Raw genomic sequence first — 23,199 nt, 5'->3', positions numbered from 1 at the left:
TTACACTAATGAGATTCTGCCTCGTTTATATTGTGCTGTTTGTAAACAGGTGACTCATAATTGGACCATCCCTCTACATGCAGAAAGAAGCGACCAGATAGTGGAAACAAAAACCTTTGAGATGCTCAACAGGTACTCAGAAAACTGTGACAGTGTATTGATATGACCGCCTCGGTTTTAATGGTCACATGGGCCTAAAAGTAGTTCTGGTTATCACTGGGGTTGTTTATGTGATATACAAAAACAACAAAACCAATAATAATTTTAAAGCTAACCTTTCTGACTTTCAAAGCAGTGTAGTTTGCAAGCTTTCTACCACCTTTACTGTCATATTTCTGACTCTTTGTGTGTGCATTTATCATTTAGAGTGTGTAACATTTATCCTAGTTAGAAGCCACTGGTGTCAGAGACATGCACAATATATCCAGCGAGCAATTCTGGACTGTCTGCTGCTTCAAGAGAGCAACTCTTTACTCTCTGTTCTGGTTTATTTTAAAGTCACTTTCTTTGACTTTTTTTTTTTTTTTTGCTTGATAAGCCTGGACATGTTTTCGACTTGATCTACGTTCCTTTGGTCAGGAGCTCTGCAGATACAAATGGCTGAGATGAGTTTCTGGGAGAGTTTGAAGTAGAACTGCTGCTCCTTCACTTTAAAAGGAGCCAGCTTGAGCATCTGATTAGATCCCTCCTGGGTGTCTGAGCTCTGAGGCTTCTGGGGCTCAAACACTGAACAAATCTCTGTAGGATGGCCTTCTTTCATCTTATCAATATCACTGAAATTACAAACATCCTGTCTCAGAGGGATGCTGAAAAAGTAGTTCGTGCATTTGTTACCTCTATGCTGGACTGATGCAATTCTTTATTATCAGCTTTAAGAAGCTCCTTGTGGTTCCTACAGTTTCTAAAAATAGAAATGGAGGCAGAGCCTTCAGCTTTCAGGCCCTTCTTTGGAACCCAGCTTGGATTCAGGAGACAGACATCCTCTCTTCTTTAAGATTAGGCTTAAAACTTTCCTTTTTGATAAAGGTCATATATTTATGGCTGAACCATCCCTTAGTTTTGCTGCAATAGGCTCAGGCTGGTGGGAGACTTCCCATGATGCACTGAGACCTTTTTCACTGCTGCGCCTTGTCGTCATTAACTTCTCTCTTCTGCAGCTCGAGTTTTGTGCTGTTTGTGGTCCCTCTTTTCCTCTTCTATTCCCCCTCACTCCCCCCAGTTATGGCAGATGGCTGCACCTCTCTGGGCCTGGTTCTGCTGGAGGTCTCTTCCTGTTGAAAGGGAATTCTGCATAGCGTGTTGTCCTTTTGTCTCTTTATAAAGACTTTACTGAATGTGATGTACTATAATGATTGGTGTTGTGAATTAGTCCCACAGAAATAAATGTAAATGAAAAAGAATTAATTGAATAAAATGTGTTTGATAGGTGCCACTGATTTTGAAAGCGCTATGATACCCACCGAAAAGGAGCAAATTAAACAATATAACTTGACTTAAGGTGTTTCTGGTGTTTTGTCTTTGCTGATAGATTTCTGACAGACGGTCGTAATTCCAGCAAAAGCAATGAAAGATGATCATTCCCACCATTCTTGTTGCCATTTCATTTCTTGCACAGTGATCCCATCGCCATCACAATTCAGGCGTTCCTGCAGGATAACGAGGTGGTGCCGCTATCCATGACCCACCAGCCGCTTTACGTCAGCGTGGAGACACAGGTGGCCATCGCTGGAATCATCCTAGCTGGGGTCTATGTTCTCATCATCTTTGAGGTAAATAGCCTGTGGTGCTCACGCTCTTCTACGGGTGATGAACGAGCTTGTTTTCAGTGTCTGTGGAAGAGTTTGAAATGTGAAACGCACAGTTCAGCGCGGCCCGCGAACAACAACGACACACTCACACAAGAACACTGGACCGCATGTGTGATATTATGCTACGAGCACAAAGTAAACAGAAGTATGCTCATTGAGTCAGAATGAGGACCGGGAAACTGAATCTCCAGAGCTGCGTTTAGTTCAGACATCATTTTTTAATCCGAGAATTAAAAACATTTCACTGTCAGAGAAAAAGAAAACAGGTGGGATTTATAAAATTGATTATGGCTGAATTCCATTTAGCTGCTCCACTTTCAGGCTCCTGGTATTGTTCATGCTGGCTCACTGTCACACTCCTATGGCCTGCAGGGACACTTGAAATAGAGCAGAGCAATCGTTAACGGTATAAGCAGCACCTGTGCTTTTCCTACTCTGCCAAGTCATGAAAAAAAAAAAGAGCCTCACCGGTATCTCATTGCCACACAGGTGTTTTTATTTCGCCTGATTAGACTTCTTCTGCCAGTGAGCATGTGCAGTCTGTGCCTCAGTGGCAGTGCCGCACCACTTGTGTTAACTTTATTAGATTCGATGCACCTGTCAGAGCGGGACAATTGACTAAACTTTGCCCTCCTCAGTTGATGGTGCTGAAATTTGTCTTAGGTTGCACATAGTACTGGACTGGGATTTGGCAACACTGAATGATGACCGCTCCCAACACAATTAAATCAGACAGATGACAGCAGCCAAACAGAAATGGGCAGCTATGTTATTAGTTTAAAAAAAGCTACTTCTGTGTCCGTTAAACCCTGATTAAAATGGAAATTACTATAAAATGACTGTGTTCCTCATATTATATGTTGTATTTTCCAATAAGAATTCACTTAATTAAAAGATGAGCTCTGTTGACATGGGTGTGTGGACACCACAGACTGTGCTGAACTTAAAGAAAGTCATTTATTGATTGATTGCAAAACAGAGCCCAATGAGGAAAACCTGATAACATACTGAGGAGAATCACTAGACCAAGGAGAACAGATGCTCTGACAAAGGGGGAGGCAGCAACTGTAAATTTACACACAGTATGGCAGTAGAGGAAGTGGAAACAGGTGGGGAGAACGAGAGACAGCTGAACTAAATCACAGAAGAGGAGACAAAAGCAAAGCACAAGGAACGCTGAAGCTCAAAATAAAGCAGGAAGTGAAATAAGCTCATAGAGCTCCCCCTAAAGGTCAAGGGCTATACTAAAACTTCGATGTTTTACAATGTTTATATCGCAGCATGCTAACATGCAACCTTTGACCTATGAGCTTTAAGCATTACATAATAAAGTCATATATATTTTATTATCTTTACCCATATGATTGGAACAGAATTGGCTGAAATCTTCAGCTGTTAAAACGTGACATTTTCAGATATCCAGTGTGTGATTTTGCAATATTTTGTAGTCATTGTGACATCAAAGGGCATTGGATTGAAAAAACAAAGTGGTGGTTTCTTGAATTTTTTTCCAAGGTTAACTTTGACCTTGGGTGCTAATAATGAAGGTCAAATGCTCGTACTGAATTTCAAATTTGGTGTGACCTTGACCTGATTTTTGCCAAAATTAAATCAGCTCAAGCTGTTATTGATATCTACCATCACACAAAATTTGAGCAGGATATCTTGGAAACTGTAGACCATAGACTGCTAACAAACAAACAAACAAACAGAACAGATTGCATGCTTCCCTCCTTCAGCGGGAGAGTGAACATTAGACTTGACACAGATGCATTAAACTCTAAAACAAGAGCGGATTAAATGCACTAAGTGGAAAAATACATAAAACAATACAAACACTTAGAAAACCAAGAGTATTTAGATAAACAAAACTCCCAAAGCACTGTAAATTGACTCAGGACCTTGATATGATATGACCAGCAGTGCAACATGTCTTGTTTTGGTTGAGTTTTTTAACATCCACGCAACCAAGTCTTTTTGCAACCAGAGCACTTGCCCCCTGCTGGACACTAAGAAGAATGCATGTTTCAGGCAGCAGTCAGATTTCTGATCTGCATCATTAATGGATGATTAATATATGACTTATTTTATCAGATGAGTATCAATCTCTGAAACCGCTATCACTTTGAGGAGGTTCTTGGTTTGTGGCTTTAGATATGAGTTTTACTTCCACTCAGCGTTTGCTTGTTTAAATCAGACAGACTCCTCTGTCTGAGAGCATGTGGAACTCACTAAACTGTACCGACGGGGTCGCTGGGACATGAAAGTCAAGCGCAGGCCTTGAGAGATGACAGCGCAGTTTTACTCTGCACGCTCGCTCATGCGTCGCTTGTGTAACTGACAGATCCTCTCACAGAAGCTGTAATTCAAAGACAGAGGGATCGTCTCAGAAAGAGATGAGCATGCAGTGCACGAGCGCTCAGACATCAGGATGCTGTCTGACTTCGACGCTGTCAGGTCTCCATTTGCTAATGTCTCACTCCTCCACAGAATTATGCTTTTAGTTTCTAGTCTGATAACTTGACACAGCCTCCTAATGAGTGAGTGCATATGCAGTCTCTCACATTTAGGGTATTCTGAATGCTGAGCTCAAACAAAGGGATTTGTCAGTGTTGGTAATTGGGCACCAGTTTGTGATTTTTTTTTTTTTTAATGGGCATTTCAGTGAAATATTCCAAAAGATCTGAAGTAAAGAACTGTGATGTAATTTTTATTTTGTCAGTTTTGAGACAGGCTGAGGCTGAAGAAAGTTTCGCTGCTTTTGTTCCACTTTACTCATTATTTAAGCAGAAGTATTAAGACAAATAGATTATAAATGTCTACAGAGCGTCTGAGCTATTATTCATTGTGAGCGACAAGACCCAGTTTAGTGCTGAGCAGTTCACAAAGGTCGGTAATGCATTAAAGACACTGCGACTGTGATGCTGTTGTTTTTAACTGACAGCAGAATCTTATTTTTACCAATAAAACTAGATTCAGATCTGTCAATAAAAACATGTTAACTAAAGGAAATAAAATAGACTAAAGAAAGCCTCTTACGCTGTGCAAGAAACACACAGAGTGGCATAAAATGTTGTAAAAATGTTAAGAACATTTAAATTCACATTAATTTATGCAATTAAAGCTTAAAAATCAAGAGTAATTCAGATGTCAAAATGTCTTTTTTGACTTTTAAAAACATTCATTCATTTCTTTTTGTGCCTGGAGTCAAATGTTGATGGTTTTGCAACACGAATGCACTTTTACTGTGTCAGTAAAATATTTCTGATTTACTCTAAAAAAAAGCAGCGTTTTCATCGTTAAACAGTTTGCTTTCTATATTCACTACATACACAGTAGTTGTTCTACATAATAAATAATTCACACAAATGTTACTGTTAAATCCCAAAATAACAAGCGTCTCTCCTTTGAACACAACATGAAATGTTACAGGATCATCTGTGCTCATCACGCACTCATTTTAAGATGCATTATATTTTTGCGTGTGTGGTGATGAGCGCCTCTGAATAGCACTGTGGACTTTGATAGATGAAAATGACAGAACATTATAGATCTTATGGATCACGAGACTCTCTTGACTTCTTGTCCCAGTCGCTGCAGCTGTCATTCACGCAGGTGCTTTCTCTTATGTATAATAGTCCTCAGAATAATATCAGTAATGCTAGCAGCAGAAAACCTCACAGAAGACCTCCTCTGTAACAATAAATCAAACAGAACACACAAGAATAACAGATGTAAATAATTATCAGTGTTTGCCTGCCTATTTGTGATTGTTTGGAGCGCTAATACTGTTTTCTGCCCTTTTCCCTCAAATTAAACAATTAAAATGAAGAAGTATTTTATTTACCAACAAAACAGACTAATTTGTATTTAAAATGTCCTAAAAAACAGTGTTTTTCTTTCACATTAGGATTATTATTTTCATTAGTCAAAGCCACAGGAGGATGGTGATGCAGATGGACAAAAGAGCCAGGCACGTGACTCCTACTGTATAACAATAAACGTTTTCAAGAAATGGCTGCAGAAGTTTTTTTTCAAACCATTCCTTCCTCCAGAGATGCCTCACAGATCAGTCTAGAGATGACTGAGACGGCATCAGAACGAACAGGAATGTTCCACTGCTAAAAAATATTTACAGAGTTAATGTGAAGGTGAGTGCTCGTTTGTTTAGAAGTGAGTGTGGTAAATGTTTTGTCCTTTCAGATTGTGCACCGCACCCTGGCTGCCATGCTGGGATCTTTGGCAGCCTTAGCTGCTCTGTCTATCATCGGGAATGTAAGTCTCTCTCTCATTATTTGATTTTACTGATTTTTTTAGGGATGCAGTGGTACATTCAGAACATATTATGAACGCTTTAACATATGATTCATGTATTTGAGTTATGGTTGAACAGTTATTCAGGCGTGTAAGCAAACTGGTTGTAAGTTTTGTGCCACACAATACAGACAAAACCAGTGGAAACTGCAGGATTAATTTCTGAAATGTCATGATTAATTTCAAAGTTGTGTCATTCATTAACATCTATGTGTTTCCAAATTTAGTCACTGGCCCAAGTTTGAGAGTAGTGGACATTTTCACCTCAGCGGGACGCTTTGGAAACAGAGCAGTCATTCGTGGTCCTAGTTCCACCTGTGCTTTTGTCTGCTTCAGCAAATGAAGCAGGAACTGGGCCAGCGAGGAGTTATAGCAGCGTTCAGACACAGCCGTACCCAAAAGTTTAACGCTGTTAACGAGTCTGATCATCATTTATTAACCTTGTCCTTTTGTTTTTTCCCCTTCAGATCCAGAAATTCTTGATAAATCTGTGTAATTACATTCTTTGTCTCTCCCACAGAGACCCAGCCTTGTTACAGTGGTGGAGTGGATCGACTATGAGACGCTGGCTCTTCTGTTTGGCATGGTGATTAACTCCTCACATGTTCACTGACTCAACAAATCTCAGAGCATTAAAAAAAGAGCTCTCTGACTCTCCCAACTTCACTCTGCGCCCTTTCTATCAGTCTTCTGAATGTCTGACAGCGAAATACATTTCTATGGAGGCGAGTGAAACGAACAACAAAAAAAATCCAGTCTCCATGGAAACAAACATGTCCTAAATATGTCAGTTTTGGTATAAAATTATGAAGAGGGAGTTTGAGACATTTCTGGAATCCATTTAAAAGCAGTTTGAAATCCTCGAGCTTACCTGTAAAAACATTTTTGAACTCATCGCGATGATAATAAGGAAGGTAATAAAGAGACAAGAGTATTAATGAACCCTGGAACTCAGGCACATATTTCATTCTGACCATCTCATCCAAGATAAACAGCATCTTATTATCTTAGGGGGCCGTTTCTGAAATCTCACAGGGAGACATAATCTTACTTAAAGGAAAATTCTTCTTTTCAACAACACAGATGGTGCTGGTGGCCATTTTCTCAGAGACTGGCTTCTTCGATTACTGTGCAGTGAAGGTAAGTTGATTTATGATAATAATAATAATATTAATAATTGATGTTGATGAGAAAATTAGAAAAAGTCTGAATGAGAAAGCTTCTCTCTAAAAGAGAAGATGGCAGCAGGGTTAAGGTTTGCAAAGCTGAATCTGAACAAACCTCACGACTTCTGGAACGATGTTCTTTGAACAGAGGAGACCAAAGTGGAGAAGTTTGTCCACAATGTGCAGCAGCATGTTTGGAGAAAACCAAACAGCGCATACCAACTGTCAGCACGGTGGTGGAGGGGTAATGATTTGGGCACCCTGCAGTCATTGAATTAATCGTGGACTTCTTTGTAAACCAAAGTATTCTAAAGTCAAATAAGAGGCCATCTCTGTACTACAGCTAAAGCTTGGCCCAAACCAAGTCATGAAACAGGACATTGATCTCAAGCACAGCAGCAAACGTACAACAGAATGGACCCCGATCTGAAAGAAATGAGCTTTGCATGAATATCCACAATCCTCAATGATCTGAAGCGATGCTGCAAAGAAAAACGGGCCAAAAGAGATTGATAAAGTCACATTTACCTCAGGTTATTGCTGCTGGTTCCACAAGCTGATGACAACTCTCTTTGTCACATGACTGTAAGTAAGAACACAAAGGCCCACATACAGCATCGAATTGATTTTAAATTTCTGTTTACTTTCAATCACGTGGGATCCTGTTCAACCTACTTAAATTTGGAAGGTGACAATTTTTTGTCAATACAAAATATTTCTTGTTTTTTTTGCATAAGATAATTTTAGCACAAGATGATAACTCCTGATGAATGTCTTGTGTGCGCTAGATTAAAAAAAATAACCTCAAGCTATTTAAGGGGCTGTAGGATGCTGAGCGGAAGTGTATGAAATAAGCTGCCCGCTTGTGAGATGTCTCGACAGGCTTTGAGCTATTTCTGAAATTAGCAGCAACACACGACACGACTGTAGTTTTGATTTTGACTTATCCAATGTCACAAAGGTTCACAAAGGAGGACCTTTCCAACGTCAGACAACCTATCAAGTTTGCAAATCTATCTTTACATCCTGACCTAAAAATACAGTAACAGCAGTAAAGGCTGACAAGGATGACATTCGTTGTGTTTCGAGGTGAAGTTCAGAAAACTAAATCTTCAAAATAATCAGATTTTATGTGTTTTTTTCCAGGAAGAAGTGCTCTTTAACTGCAACTGTAAAAAGAAAAGCGCTATAGTTTCACAGTCCTATCTGTCCTCCATATGACAGAGGAATACACATTCTCAAATTATTCTCTTGCTCTACTATTGAAGATAACACACCCGTCTTCTCTTTTCAAAGAAGGTCAAAGTCTCCCATCAGAAAAACAACAAACTTTTATACCGAATGTGCGCTGTACATGGTGAACGAGGACGAGCGCTTTTGTGCGTCAGGTACAGCGAGTCCTGGAAAACAGTGAGATCATGCAAGCATGTAAATTTTAAGTGCGACCTGGAGAAGAAGCAGCCAAAATGTATTCTCAGAGAAGAGCTCAGCAGCTCTCACACATCACACCGTTACCTTTGAAAGGTGGCCATCCTGACCTGGTGATGTAAGAGTGCTGTTTTAAAGTGGGAATCCATGTGCAGTTCTTTATGAATCTTAATGATATTCTATCTTGTGCTACTATGGAAAGATTTACATATTTTTAGATTTTTTAAACACGCCAAAGAACAGTCAGAACTGGTCCGAAGCTGTGCCAGATGTGTTTTCTGAGTCAGCTGTTTTGGCGGTGCCGATAATAAACAACCTAACCTCATCTCTCCATTATCTGTCTCCACTCGGCAGGCTTACCAGTTAGCCAGAGGAAGAGTGTGGCCCATGATCATCATCCTCTGTCTCATTGCTGCCATTTTATCTGCTTTTCTGGACAACGTGACCACTATGATGCTTTTTACTCCCGTCACTATAAGGTGCCTTTTTTTTTAATTCTCAGGTGGAATACATTCCACCCACACACACACACACACACACATACTGCTGTCCACTTGGTTTGTGTGTGGCTGTCCTGCTCAAAAGGTTAAAGGATCAATACCAACATCCTTTTCATATTTCTCTATTTACCCCACCCTTTGTAATCTAATCATGACTAAAGGGCTTTTCTGTCTGTCTGATTTTGCAGGTTGTGTGAGGTGCTTAATCTAGACCCCAGACATGTCCTGATTGCAGAAGTAATCTTCACCAACATTGGAGGGGCCGCCACAGCTGTCGGAGATCCGCCCAATGTGATTATAGTATCAAATCAGGACCTGCGCAGAGAAGTAGGCACCTTCACAGCTCGAATATACAGTAATCATCTAGCAAAGCAAAGACATTACTGATGGTACAACACTGACAGGTAGATTTACTTGTTAGTACTGGCTGAAAAAAGGATTGAGGCTAAATATCTTGCAGGTGTTTGGTAAAAGTTTACACGATGCATATCACACTGGCTTGTGAACTCCTAATTTCAAATCTCACATTTTGCGTTTTTGGCTTCTTAGAGCCTGAAGTAACCATACTTAGCTTAGCCTCCCTGTCGTGTTCGGGTCAAATCTGACCAATCTGACTTAAAACACTCAGAAATATTGTGTTTTACATGTGATTGCCTCAAGGCATCATGACATCCTCCACACTATGCACTTGAACATTGACGATCACCACAGGAAATGAATAAGAATCTACTCAACCTCCTCCATAAACTTAACGACCCCGTGAATGGCCCACTCAGTGACCAAATGAAAGACCCATTGAATGACCCACTGAACGACCCACTGAACTGAATTTGGGGGGGACCACAACTGGAGGGCTATGGGGTAGAAAGTTAAGTTATAAGCTCATGATTAAAAATGATGATTAATAATGATTAAAAAATAATGACAAACCTTTTCTTTTATCATTATCAGTTTTTTTTAAATTTTATTGAACAGCTGTTCTTTTTCCTTTATTTAAATCTGTTTTTCAAACCGGACCTTGTGAGGATTTCAGTCAGCAGGTAAAATCTCTGCACGGAGGAGGAAAAGCGTCTGTGTTACAGCATGAACAGACTGAATACTGAGGTTTTATTAACAGGCTTTGAGAATGTTTGCTAAATTCAGTCATGATATTTAACTTGGTATTAGACTGTACAATAATTCAGTCTGAAGGGACAGAATTATTTTTTTTTAATTGAATGAAACTTCGATCTACAGGAGATGATAATGAAAATAATATTTTTCAGTTGTGTACAGTTAGTGTTTCCTTAAAGGTTGCATGTTTTTTAAGCCTTCGTATTTCCTCATACAAACTGAGGAATTAACAGCCTGATGCTGCATTTCCAGCACGCACACGCATGTACACTGTACATATAGACTTTTTCCTGTCCTGTGAGCAAATGTAATCATCTGTGTTTGCAGGGTTGTACATCTGCAATCTTTGTTTAGCGCAATCTGTCCATGTATTTATACAGTCGTGAGTGGTGACCCTTGTTTACGTTGATGTGTAGGTGATGAATGGAGATGTAGTGGCAATGAATCCAATTTATATTTTTGCAGCAGCTATCATAAATCACAAGAATTAAAGATGTCAAGATGTCGGTGGGAAAAGAAGCTGCTACCTCCTCTTATTTCAATGCAGCTGACCAGCGTTACAGGTTGATTTTATTTCTGTTCCTGGTCAAAGGTTTGCATTTACACATGTACAGTGTTTGTGTGAAAGTCCATACAGCCATTTTCCCTTATTTTCTTACATGTAATCATTTGCAGCAGCTGTGACAGCTGTGTAGCATAACACCTTCTATTCGTTCACCTTCCTGTGACGTTTGTAGCAGTATAAGCTTACAGTGCGTTGGTAAAGGCATCTACATGTGATGTGACCCCAGCTTTGGGGTTAGTCTCTGATTAAACCTGTGAGGAAGACTGCCACTCCTGATGCAATAATGTGTGAAACCATGTAACACCCAGCTTTTTTCCAGTGGTGGATGATGTGTTATAAAAGTGTTTTCAATCCTCCCATCTCTGCTAATGTGTCAGGATATGCAGGATCTGCAGTCAACGGAAAACATTTTTAGTATCGGAAGCTTTCTGGTTCGCAGCCCTCTTTCAGTTTGAGTTCAACTAAATCATTTTAGTGGATAAAATTCAGAATGAACAGCAGGATATCTGCTGGCTGCACCAGAAACCCCTCAAAAGTGGCTGTTACACTCTGCTTAGCCTCTGAGAGATCCACGGAGAGCCGGCTCCCTTCCTGTTAATCAAAATGAACCAGTAGTATTTGCAATGAGTCAGGCCTCAATGAATCAGAGTGCTTCTATTAAGTAGCCCACATTTTATTTTAGTTTTCAGAAATATAGCATATTGAATCGGTATTGATGATTGCTGTTTTTTGTTACAATGAAGCTGATTTTGCTAATGAAATGCCAGCATCCTGCTTACGTATCCTGATCGGTGTAGTAAGGTTTTATGACAGGATGTTAGGAGTGTGGTTAAAGCAAAGCAGAAACCTCCACGTGTGTGGAAGTAGCAGCCTGTAGTGATGGACACCTGCCCCATGTAGCTGTTGATAGAAAACTCTCTGCTCCTTCCTGTTTTGTGAATGTTGTAACGTGGCTTGTGGTTGGATTATGTCCCTCATACATACAGAAACACTATTTCCTACTACATTCCCTACTACAGCACATAACTACTTTCTCCTTCTGCTTCCTCTGGATGCTCCCTTTAGGGGTGGATCATTAGCCTCCATCTCATCCTAGCCCTCTGTCACACCAACCCTGCATGTCCTACTTCCTCCTTCATTCATAAATCTTCTCTGTAGTCTTCGTTTTACCGTGTCCCTCCTTTGCACATGTTACACCAGGGGTGGGCAATTCCAGGCCCCGAGGGCCAGTGTCCTGCAGGTTTTAGATCTCACCTTGGGTCAGCACACCTGAATCACATGATTAGTTTGTTACCAGGCCTCTGGAGAACTTCAGGACATGTTGAGGAGCTAATTTAGCCATTTAAATCAGCTGTGTTGGATCAAGGACACATCTAAAACCTGCAGGGACACCGGCCCTCGAGGCCTGGAGTTGCCCACTCCTGTGTTACACTATCTCATCCTTGCCTCTAACTTTTAGAAACATCCAATAACTTTCAGGTTCAGCTGTCCCTCTGATGTATGATCTTTTCCATCCTGGTCACTCCCAGTGAAAAGCTGCCACAGTCTGCAGTCCCAGTACTACACCAGTACTGCCTTGTCAAGCTGATCTGTATTCTATGATGATCCATGTTCTGGCTTAACTAAAATCCAGCCATTATTCATTACCTGAGCCTTTTGGAAACCCACTTAGACACAAGTTGTCATCTGTTGCACAAGTTTGGACAAAGCTGAAACAGCAGTGACAACATTTTACTGAGCAGAGTGTCGCTGTCTGAAAAGGGCATTGACTTGCATGTTCCTCTCATAACCTTCACTCTTTGTATACTCAGAGGAGCATGATGCTAAATCTCTACAAGATATGACATTTTCACAACTGCTTGATGTGACATCTGTTCAGTGCATGTGACATTTTGGCCTTTGCCGACGCGAGCAGTATGTGGTCTCCGGGTTACTGTAGCTCCTGTAGCGCCAGGTTTCCACAGCCCATTGTCCAGTTTGTCTTGGCTCCATTTCCCAGGTGACAGAACTGCAGGGTTACAGCCACGGCACACTCGTTCAGTCATGTCTGGCCCGTGATAAGCACAGCTTGTTTGTGCGTGCGCGGTCTGCTTACCCGTTAGTTAGTTTGCCTGCTGGCTTGTATGTGGCGAAGGGATTTTAGGGATCTGGAGATGGAAAGAAAGGCACGTCCGTAAAGTGTGTATGCGTTTAGGTTCTGCTCCTCATCACAGTGTCCGTCTCTTTAGCTTGTTACAATCCAAGGTACCATTGTGCATATGAAAACTCTGGTATCATTTCACAGAGGGACTTTCCTTGCCAATTGGATCCCCTCCAACCAGAATCATTGACATTGGCTCTGAAATATGGACATACCGGGGTCGCAGTTTATGGCTGCAAACAGAAATACAATCACATCAACAAGTTTAAGTTTCTCTTTTTTTGGTCTTGTGACTGTCGCAAGCACATATTGTATTCATTGGGCTGCGGGCACACAACATTTTATTATTCTTCAGCTTTTAGTTTCATCGCTGAAACCGAGATTTTAACAGGAATTGTGAATTTTTTTCATAAACAGCAGGTTCATGCAAGCAGCTGTTCTCAGTCCACAAGGCTGCCCTGCAGGTCACTGCAGATGGAGAGCAGGTCTCCATGGGGGTGCGCATAAACCAGGATGTAGCCGGGATGTGCTACAAGTGACAAAATTAACTCTGTGATCCAAAGGGAATATGTGGATTAAATCTGCTGTTTAATAATTCAGACACTTCCACTCATGTTTAGTTGCATCACCCTTTTACTATTAACCAGTTTTATCACTGAATATCAGAAACGTGTTCTTTATACTGTGAAAGCATGTGAAATAAAGGCAGCGTGAGCTACTTGCAGTGTCTTTAAATGTTGCTCAATGAGAAACACCCAAGTGTTTATTTATATTTTATTGTTTTTCTGTCACTTTAAGTTTCCTTACAACAGGGAGAGACCATTTGGAAGAAAAGAGGAAAATTTTATCCCAAAAATGTATTTTTTGGGAGTCACATGAGAGGACCATCAGTGAGCAGAATCCCAAATGAAGGCAGGAGATAGTGGCAAGAGGTGGTGGAGCAGATGGCTGATGGAGATAAAGAGTGAAATGCAGTGAGTGAGGTGGAGACGGGAAGGAGGAGGGTTGATCGGGGAACAGAGGCTGATGAGTGAAGTGAATCTGACAGCGTGGGAAACTGAAGCGACGAGGAAAATAGAGCAGCAGGAATTACAAAGGAGAGTGTAGACAGAACATGAAAGAACGCACCGATTTGTGTGCAATAATCAAATTCTGTGTCATTTCGCTCTTAAATCAAAACTTCCAGGTACGCTGTGCGGCTCATACTTACAGTTTGGAGTGTGAATGCACCTCCTGCTATCCTCAAGAGTTCAGTGCTCTCAAGGCCCTTTATATAGTAAGGAACATAGTCTGACATCATTATAATGCACTTGTGTGGGAGGACACTTTAGGTAGCTGCTTTCCTGAACTCTGAGTTTTCTTTCCTCAGAACACCACACGACTTTTTTCACACTGTGTCTCTCCATAAAAGTCCATCGCTGCATGCACACATTTTTTGCCTAAGCCCAGGCTCAGTTTGTCACGTTTGGGTGAAATTCGACCAGACGGCAAATGTCTAACACATTTTCATTATGTTTCCTACAGGGGATTGATTTTGCCAGTTTCACAGGCTACATGTTCCTCGGAATATGCCTCGTCCTTTTTACCTCATTTCCTTTCCTGCGGATGCTCTACTGGAACAAAAAACTTTACAACAAAGAGTCCATTGAAATAGTTGGTAAGTAGCACTGCTTTGTTCATAGACTGATACTCTAATCCTGTAGACTGCTGAGGGTGACACCTATACTCAAAAAATTCTAAGTAATATAATTACATGTAATTTTGTAATTTTTTAAACACTGTAAGAAAGTTAAATTTCATGAATTCTGGCTCTAATGTTCTAATGTTTGCAGTAGAGTAAAAAAAGATGATAAAACTTGTGGTGTCTTAGGGCGGAGCTTTGACTGACAAGATGCTACTCTACCAGCATCCCTCTGTTTCTCAGTCAGATCCACTGATTATGGTCAAACATGGTTTCAAACAATCAAAATGGTGATGTCACATGTCCGAGTTTAACATTTTTTCAGTTTAAAAAGTAGTTTTTTGGGTTAATTTATGTTTTTCTACATGAAAAATATTTTTTTAGATGGATCATTAGGTTGTTATTAAGCTGAGTGGACTCGAGTTATAAAAAATATAGTTACCTGCTGGATACAGCACAACCTGAAATCATTTGTGATGGTTTTTGAGTATTATTAAGAAGAGTATTAACCCCCAATAACATCTTTGCACACAATAGCTTCCCAATAAACCTTCTCAGGCAATGCACTGGCCTCACACAAACATAATTAACTCGGCATTACGGCCTCATCCCTCTAATTTCCACTTGAGATGTGTGCTGCCTTCAGTTTTCACTTTCTCAATTTCCACACTGTTCCACTCACACTGTTAGATATCTCTGCCATCTCCGATATTACATTTCTGGATCATATATTGCTGCAAAAAGATTCTGTGTGCGTGATTTTTTTTAAATTTTATTATTTAAAGTAGGTTACTTAATTTGGAGAGGTCTGAAAAGGTCATGCTCAATGGAGCCTCTCCTGGAGGTCTGTTATTTAGGAACACAGGACAGAACTCCCTGTTCCTTTTTATACTAAAAACAAAAAACAAAAACATACAAAATAACCAAAAAAAGTACTGTGTTCACCTTATTGAGAAGGGAGTGGAATTGTAAAATATTCATACTTTTTGCTGAAGAGTAGTCTTCAGAGCCGGGTGATACAGATTTCCACATCAGTCAAGGTTTTAAAAAAAAAAATTTATAATTGGAACAAAGCCTGTGATCCAGTTCAACAGTCAAACCAAGCTGCCCATCATGCACGTGTAACATTCTTCAATCTCTTCACATCATATATAAAAGCCTCAGTGGCAGTGCTGCTGCCCTCCATCTCTGCCTGCTGCTTCGATCCATCCACCACCTCTGTCTTCAACGTTTTTACCTCAGTCGGGACCACTACAGTTGAAAGATGCTCATTTCCCTCTGCAGTCATTTATATGTGAAAAAGAAAGTTTTCCTGACTCTCTGCAGGTAAAGCCTTACTCTTTGAATAGGGAATAAGAGGGTAAGTAAGGTGCTGCTCATCAAATGCACTTGATTAACTGATCATCAACAATGTGAACACCTCTGTAAAAACAAAAATTGTGCAGTTTTTTGCTCTTGAGTATTCAGGATTGTTAACATGATGCCAAAATCTTCCGAGGAGTGGACGGCCCCAAGATCAGACCGTGCAATGCTCAGAGAAACTGGAAAAACCCCAAGCGTTAGCATGCTAAGTATTAAAGTTAACAAAAAGAAAACTAAAGCTGAATCTACAAGCTACTGTGAAACCTGTGAAAAACTTTTTCACATAACGGTATATTTGGTGATAGGGCTGTGGGACCCTTCCATGTGTATGCGTGAGCATGAAAGTGGGGAGTGCAGCAGTATAAAGGTTTGACATGAAGTGGGGTGAAGATGCGTTGCAAAGTGGCTTGCAGATGCTCTTCAAATGTAGGCAGATTAAAGAAACTCTAAAAACACACCTGCACGGGATTCAGCAGTGGAAACATGAGCTCAGAGCCTCGATGCCAAAGTTTGGGCCTCTTGGTGAACAAAGTTTACAATTAATTTGATAAAACTAACTTTTTGACCTTTAAAATTCAAAAGTATTTGTGATGATAACCTAACTCAGACATCATTTACTGGGGTAGAATACCTTTATCTCCTTTTTCACCAGCTAACATCCCTCGAGGGTCTGGTGACTCACAGTGTGTCCGACGCCACATGGCTCATGTGAGAAAACCCTGTTACTCTGATGTTCAGTTGCTCTGACTAGTTGGCAGTGAACAGACTCACTCATCCAGAGAGCAGCCTGATAGCGACACAGGACTCCTTTCTTTTCTATTAAAAAACTATTCATCTAATCTGGTGTACCGCAGCCCTTTTATGTATCTTCTTAATTATCCAGCAACAGGAAAGAAAATGATTTGGCCATCCCTGAAGACTTGGAACAATGTTCAGAGAGAGAGAAGGGATCACAGACTGTGCTGGTTTGGAGCATGACTGTCCTCCATCATTCTGTCTTACTGTAGATCTGGCTTGTAAGACTCTGGGGAGATAGATAATAAGCATACAAAACAAAACACAACAACAACAATAAAAGAAAAAAGATATTTGTTTGAAACTGTTAAGAATTCTTCCGGAAACACAGTCACCTCCTATCATTGTTTACCCACACTATCAGACTTCCCCCCTCTGAGATGACCCCAGCATGGGATGATTGAAGCAGAGACCATGAGGCTGCTCAGTGGTCACCACAATCCTCACATTTAAGCTGTGAGCAACACCGACTGTTCGGAGCTGTTCTGTCACACTGAGCAGCGGGCAAACTAAAGCAAGCTTTTACCCATCACCACGGTGACCGTTCGATGCTGGCCTAAATCTGACCCCGTGGAGTTTCTTCTTCTTCTCCTGCCAGCCTGGTCTTGCTAAGAGTGCATGTGGCTGGATCAGCTCAAACCCCCTACCACGGCTGGTAATTGTGCAGATTTGCTAACAGGAAATGTTTTTTTTTCCCCTCTTTCCCCCTGCACTGCTTAGATCCTATTATGGTCACCTAGCAACCTTCCTGAAAAAGGATGGCACCTACTGATATCTACATAAGGGTCCCATATCCTCAGGCTGTATCTGTGTTTGAGCACTGGCGGTTCCTGGGTTGGTCAATGCACCCATCGCCAGGCTGCATTAGGCCCTCTGTGGGGGCTCACATATTGGGCATATTGACTGAAAACATCACCATGTTCTCTCAGCTGTAGAAGATATTACCAAACAAATATCCGTTATAAGCGTACTGCATTCTGCTGCTGAGCTTCATCACTGTAACTTTGAAGTCTGTGTGTCGTACATGCACTGAACAGGTGCCGTTCTCTCTTTGCCCTGCAGAACTCAAGCATGAGATCCTGGTTTGGAGGCAAACGGCTCAGCGCATAAACCCCGCCAGCCGAGAGGAGACAGCTGTGAAATGTCTTTTAATGCAAAAAGTCCTCAACCTGGAGAGTCTGCTGCGAAACATGATGAAGACCTTCCAAAGGTTAAAGAAAGCACAAGAACACAGAACATCAAGAATCACATTGTCTGTACTGTTAATGTCGTTTTTCAAAAGCCAACCTGCTGTATATTGCTTCGTACAGATCTTTTCACTAGATGCAGTTATCAGTACTAATCAATAATACATGATTTAACAAGAGAATTCATGGCTGGTGTGATTACTGAAAACACACACTGCAAATACTTTGTGAACAAATTAATTTCGTAAGTCGGGGTTCCACTGTATAATAACAGGTGACAGAACACAAGAAGAACTCGATAGAACTCAATAAAAACTAAACAAAAGACCTGGGATGATGACACATGTCACTGACGCAACCTGGCTGGTGTACACATCGAGACCACCAAGAAAACGGACGAATAAGACTGACTTTGACCACAAGGGGCCGCTGTAGTAAAAAAGAAAAAAGGAAAAGGCTCATTAAAGGCTAGAAATGTGACATAGCCACGATAGGCTATGTCATGGCTATGTGTGGTCGGTTACAAAGTAGCAATCATATAAAACTCTTGCATGCAATAGTAACACTGTAACTGCACGTTCCACTTCCACTGTTACAGTATTTTCTGCACTATAAGGCGCACTTAAAATCCTTAAATTTTCTCAAAAATTGACAGTGGGCCTTATATTCCGGTGCACCTTATGTATGAAGTCTGGTTGTGCTTACTGACCTCGAATGGATTTTATGTAGTACACGCCGCTCAGAAATCTGTCAAAAATGTTTTAGTCTGACTTTGGTAAGCTACGAAGCCACACCGCTTGATGGATTGTTGGAGCGTTATGGCTACTGTACTCAGGAGCCTCGCGGAGTAATCTGGGTCCAAACTCTATCCGCTTCAGGCCCCAAGTCAAACGAACACTACGGCATCACTGAGAGTTAAAAACTGTCTAAATAATTTCATCTTTAATCAGCGTTGCTACTTTGCCGGGTGTAACAATTAAGTTTAACATCCAGGCATCTGTGAAAACAGAATTTATTAAACTTAACAGAGTTAGAAGTTAGCAGGAAGTTAGCACGCTAGTTTCCACCTAAACATGATATTGCATGTTCTGACTGAGAGATTTCTGAAAAAATTAAAACATACAGCTCTGCTATCACTTCCAAAATGAATGAAGATAGAAAACTAAACAGCAGTGACGTTTGTAGCGTTACTGAAGTTGGGCTAGCTGGTATATAATGATGTGCTACGTGATCGCTAGCGACACAGCTATGTTAGTATAATGAGTTGAGTAAAGTTTGACTTATCTGACTGTTTTGTTTCGCTTAATGTGCCTTATAATCCGGTGCACCTTATGGTCCGAAAAATACGGCATTTGTTTTTACTTCTGAAATTAAGTATAAATCTAGAAGTGTGTCTCCCTAACGTCAGTGCATGTATGTTAGACCCATGACCCTGAAGCTCAGACTTCAGACTGCTCCTGGATCTGTGCAATATCAATATATCGGAAGAAAGTTAGCTAAAGGAAGGAGGAGCTTAAATATCTTTTTCAGACACTGGATGAACTAGGTGCTGCTCCAAATCCAAGCTCAAACAAATGAGGATTACAGGGAGTGCAGAATTATTAGGCAAATGAGTATTTTGTCCACATCATCCTCTTCATGCATGTTGTCTTACTCCAAGCTGTATAGGCTCGAAAGCCTACTACCAATTAAGCATATTAGGTGATGTGCATCTCTGTAATGAGAAGGGGTGTGGTCTAATGACATCAACACCCTATATCAGGTGTGCATAATTATTAGGCAACGTCCTTTCCTTTGGCAAAATGGGTCAAAAGAAGGACTTGACAGGCTCAGAAAAGTCAAAAATAGTGAGATATCTTGCAGAGGGATGCAGCAGTCTCAAAATTGCAAAGCTTCTGAAGCGTGATCATCGAACAATCAAGGGTTTCATTCAAAATAGTCAACAGGGTCGCAAGAAGCGTGTGGAAAAACCAAGGCGCAAAATAACTGCCCATGAACTGAGAAAAGTCAAGCGTGCAGCTGCCAAGATGCCACTTGCCACCAGTTTGGCCATATTTCAGAGCTGCAACATCACTGGAGTGCCCAAAAGCACAAGGTGTGCAATACTCAGAGACATGGCCAAGGTAAGAAAGGCTGAAAGACGACCACCACTGAACAAGACACACAAGCTGAAACGTCAAGACTGGGCCAAGAAATATCTCAAGACTGGTTTTTCTAAGGTTTTATGGACTGATGAAATGAGAGTGAGTCTTGATGGGCCAGATGGATGGGCCCGTGGCTGGATTGGTAAAGGGCAGAGAGCTCCAGTCCGACTCAGACGCCAGCAAGGTGGTGGAGTACTGGTTTGGGCTGGTATCATCAAAGATGAGCTTGTGGGGCCTTTTCGGGTCGAGGATGGAGTCAAGCTCAACTCCCAGTCCTACTGCCAGTTTCTGGAAGACACCTTCTTCAAGCAGTGGTACAGGAAGAAGTCTGCATCCTTCAAGAAAAACATGATTTTCATGCAGGACAATGCTCCATCACACGCGTCCAAGTACTCCACAGCGTGGCTGGCAAGAAAGGGTATAAAAGAAGAAAAACTAATGACATGGCCTCCTTGTTCACCTGATCTGAACCCCATTGAGAACCTGTGGTCCATCATCAAATGTGAGATTTACAAGGAGGGAAAACAGTACACCTCTCTGAACAGTGTCTGGGAGGCTGTGGTTGCTGCTGCACGCAATGTTGATGGTGAACAGATCAAAACACTGACAGAATCCATGGATGGCAGGCTTTTGAGTGTCCTTGCAAAGAAAGGTGGCTATATTGGTCGCTGATTTGTTTTTGTTTTGTTTTTGAATGTCAGAAATGTATATTTGTGAATGTGGAGATGTTATATTGGTTTCACTGGTAAAAATAAATAATTGAAATGGGTATATATTTGTTTTTTGTTAAGTTGCCTAATAATTATGCACAGTAATAGTCACCTGCACACACAGATATCCCCCTAAAATAGCTAAAACTAAAAACAAACTAAAAACTACTTCCAAAAACATTCAGCTTTGATATTAATGAGTTTTTTGGGTTCATTGAGAACATGGTTGTTGTTCAATAATAAAATTATCCCTCAAAAATACAACTTGCCTAATAATTCTGCACTCCCTGTATTCCTAATTCTGAATCACACAAAGCTGTAAACTCTAGCAGCCCAACATTAGAAATATGGAGCTGGAGAAGAGCATAATAGGTCCCCTCTAATTATTTAAAACACAAGCATGGCACCAAGCATGACATGTTCAGTTCAGTCCAGAAATAGTTTGTTTTTTTCCTGTTCCTATTTTTCTGTGCCTGCTTTCCAGACCATCATAGCAATTACAGAAAATAAATACAAATTTTGAAGGGCAGGAAATGCAGAAATAAATCCTTCACACTACACAACGCTCAGCATATGGTTATAAACTGCTAAAAATAAGCACCCTGTTTCTATGAGATGATACTTTTTCCATTTTTTGTTTGTTTGTTTTTGACCCTGTGCATTCGCCTAATGTGAGATTTAAATGTTGTTGTGTCTGACAGACAAATTTCTCAGGAGGATAAGAACTGGGAGCAAAACATCCAAGAACTGCAGAAGAAGGTAGGCTTTAATTCTTCACCTCACACATTTTCCTCAATCACTGTGACTGGTGCATTGATGTAATCTCAGTAATGAAGTAGGTCTAGTCTTTGAAAGTTCGCTTAAGACAAATCCTGTCATTCTTGTGATAACATCAGCTTTTCCACCATTCACAAAAAATACATTTTCCTCCTACGCAGCACAGAATTACTGACAAAGTTCTGCTGGTGAAGTGTGTGTCCGTCCTTGGCGTTGTGATCTTCATGTTCTTTCTCAACTCCTTCGTTCCCAGCATTCATCTCGATCTTGGTAAGCCCCGCACTCTCTCATTATTGCACTGTTGTTACGGGCATCACTGGGTGGTTATGGGTTCCGTCATGTAATTATGAAACACAGCTTCCTGTGCCCTTGCAATTTAAAAGAGAGTAAATAATGGGTTGACTAGCAAATGAAACCAACAAATTACATGGCTACAAAGCTGCAATTAAGGCCACCGTGTTCCATCCCTCCACGAGCTTCTAAGCCTGTACTGATGAACAAAATTTCAGTAAAGCTGCAAAAGGCTGTCTTAAGACACTCAACCAAAATTTGGGGCAAAAATAGGCAGTGCAAAGTTTGACAAACCTCCACTAGATGTAACATATTGAAAAAGATATGTCAGAATCTCTATTTTGTTCAAGCTCCCATGTCATTTTTACAGAAAATCTCTCTCTTCTGATACATTTTGTAAAGCATCATACGATTTCGAAACACTCTTTGCTTACATTCAGAACCATTTACCCCTGACTGATTCGTCTTCATATACATATTTACTAAAGAGTAAAATACTTATCGCTTTGAAAGTCTAATTACTGCTGTTGTGTTACGTTTTGCATTCTGGAGCTATGCCACCTGTAAAACTTTTACTGTGCACTTTATTCTTGAGGGTCTACTGCAGAAGTGTTTATAGGTGGAAGTAAGTTAGCTGGTCACACTGGCTCCTCAGTGTGGCAAACTCCCTGTGGCATTTCGTTCAAAAGCAATTCATCATCTGCTTAGCAAATATTGCCTTTTTAAGCAGATATATGACTCTCATGGACTCTGCAGCAGAGGAGAAGCTGAAGGAACCAACAGCAGCACCTTTTTTTTTAATAGTCTGGGCAGAACCTGCAGACCACGCAGGAACCCTGAATCTGGGCTTTAAACTTTAAGTTTTATGAATCCATCAGATTCTGAGTAACTAGCATTCAAAACCCAGACACACACAGGAGGAGCTTGCTGTGGAAACTCTCCTTGGGGGTCCACTGTTTCAGATGACTCATGAGTCAATGGCTACTGAGCCACAGGGGAGAGCAGATTACCTATTAATCCAAAGGTTGGTGGTTTGATTCCTGGCTCCTCACAGTCTGGGACAAGAAACTGAACCCTGTAATTGCTCATACATCCTTTGGAGTGTGTGTGTGATAGCGAACCATTATATTACTATTACATTACTATTTTGCTATTCTATCCAATTAAGTCATGAAGCCTAGTTTACGACCTTAACCCACTACAATCCTCAGTTTTTTC

General features: G+C 40.8%; 1 protein-coding gene across 1 annotated transcript in view; it reads left to right on the top strand.

The window, feature by feature from the left end:
• oca2 (oculocutaneous albinism II) overlaps positions 1–23,199 on the top strand; it is a 56,381-nt gene that overhangs the window by 11,512 nt on the left and 21,670 nt on the right. Inside the window, exons 8-18 of the mRNA XM_040040468.1 lie at positions 50–132; positions 1,616–1,769; positions 6,012–6,083; positions 6,643–6,708; positions 7,206–7,262; positions 9,071–9,195; positions 9,405–9,543; positions 14,559–14,691; positions 17,935–18,082; positions 21,615–21,672; positions 21,852–21,960. Of these exons, the coding sequence (XP_039896402.1) occupies positions 50–132; positions 1,616–1,769; positions 6,012–6,083; positions 6,643–6,708; positions 7,206–7,262; positions 9,071–9,195; positions 9,405–9,543; positions 14,559–14,691; positions 17,935–18,082; positions 21,615–21,672; positions 21,852–21,960 (1,144 nt within the window). The remainder of the gene's footprint in view (positions 1–49; positions 133–1,615; positions 1,770–6,011; positions 6,084–6,642; positions 6,709–7,205; positions 7,263–9,070; positions 9,196–9,404; positions 9,544–14,558; positions 14,692–17,934; positions 18,083–21,614; positions 21,673–21,851; positions 21,961–23,199) is intronic.

The sequence above is a fragment of the Simochromis diagramma genome, unplaced genomic scaffold (genome assembly GCF_900408965.1).
Source record: "Simochromis diagramma unplaced genomic scaffold, fSimDia1.1 OVJJ01000026.1, whole genome shotgun sequence".
Taxonomy (NCBI): Eukaryota; Metazoa; Chordata; class Actinopteri; order Cichliformes; family Cichlidae; genus Simochromis; species Simochromis diagramma.
Note: the sequence above shows the minus strand (reverse complement) of the source record. Positions and strands in the feature narration are given on the sequence as shown.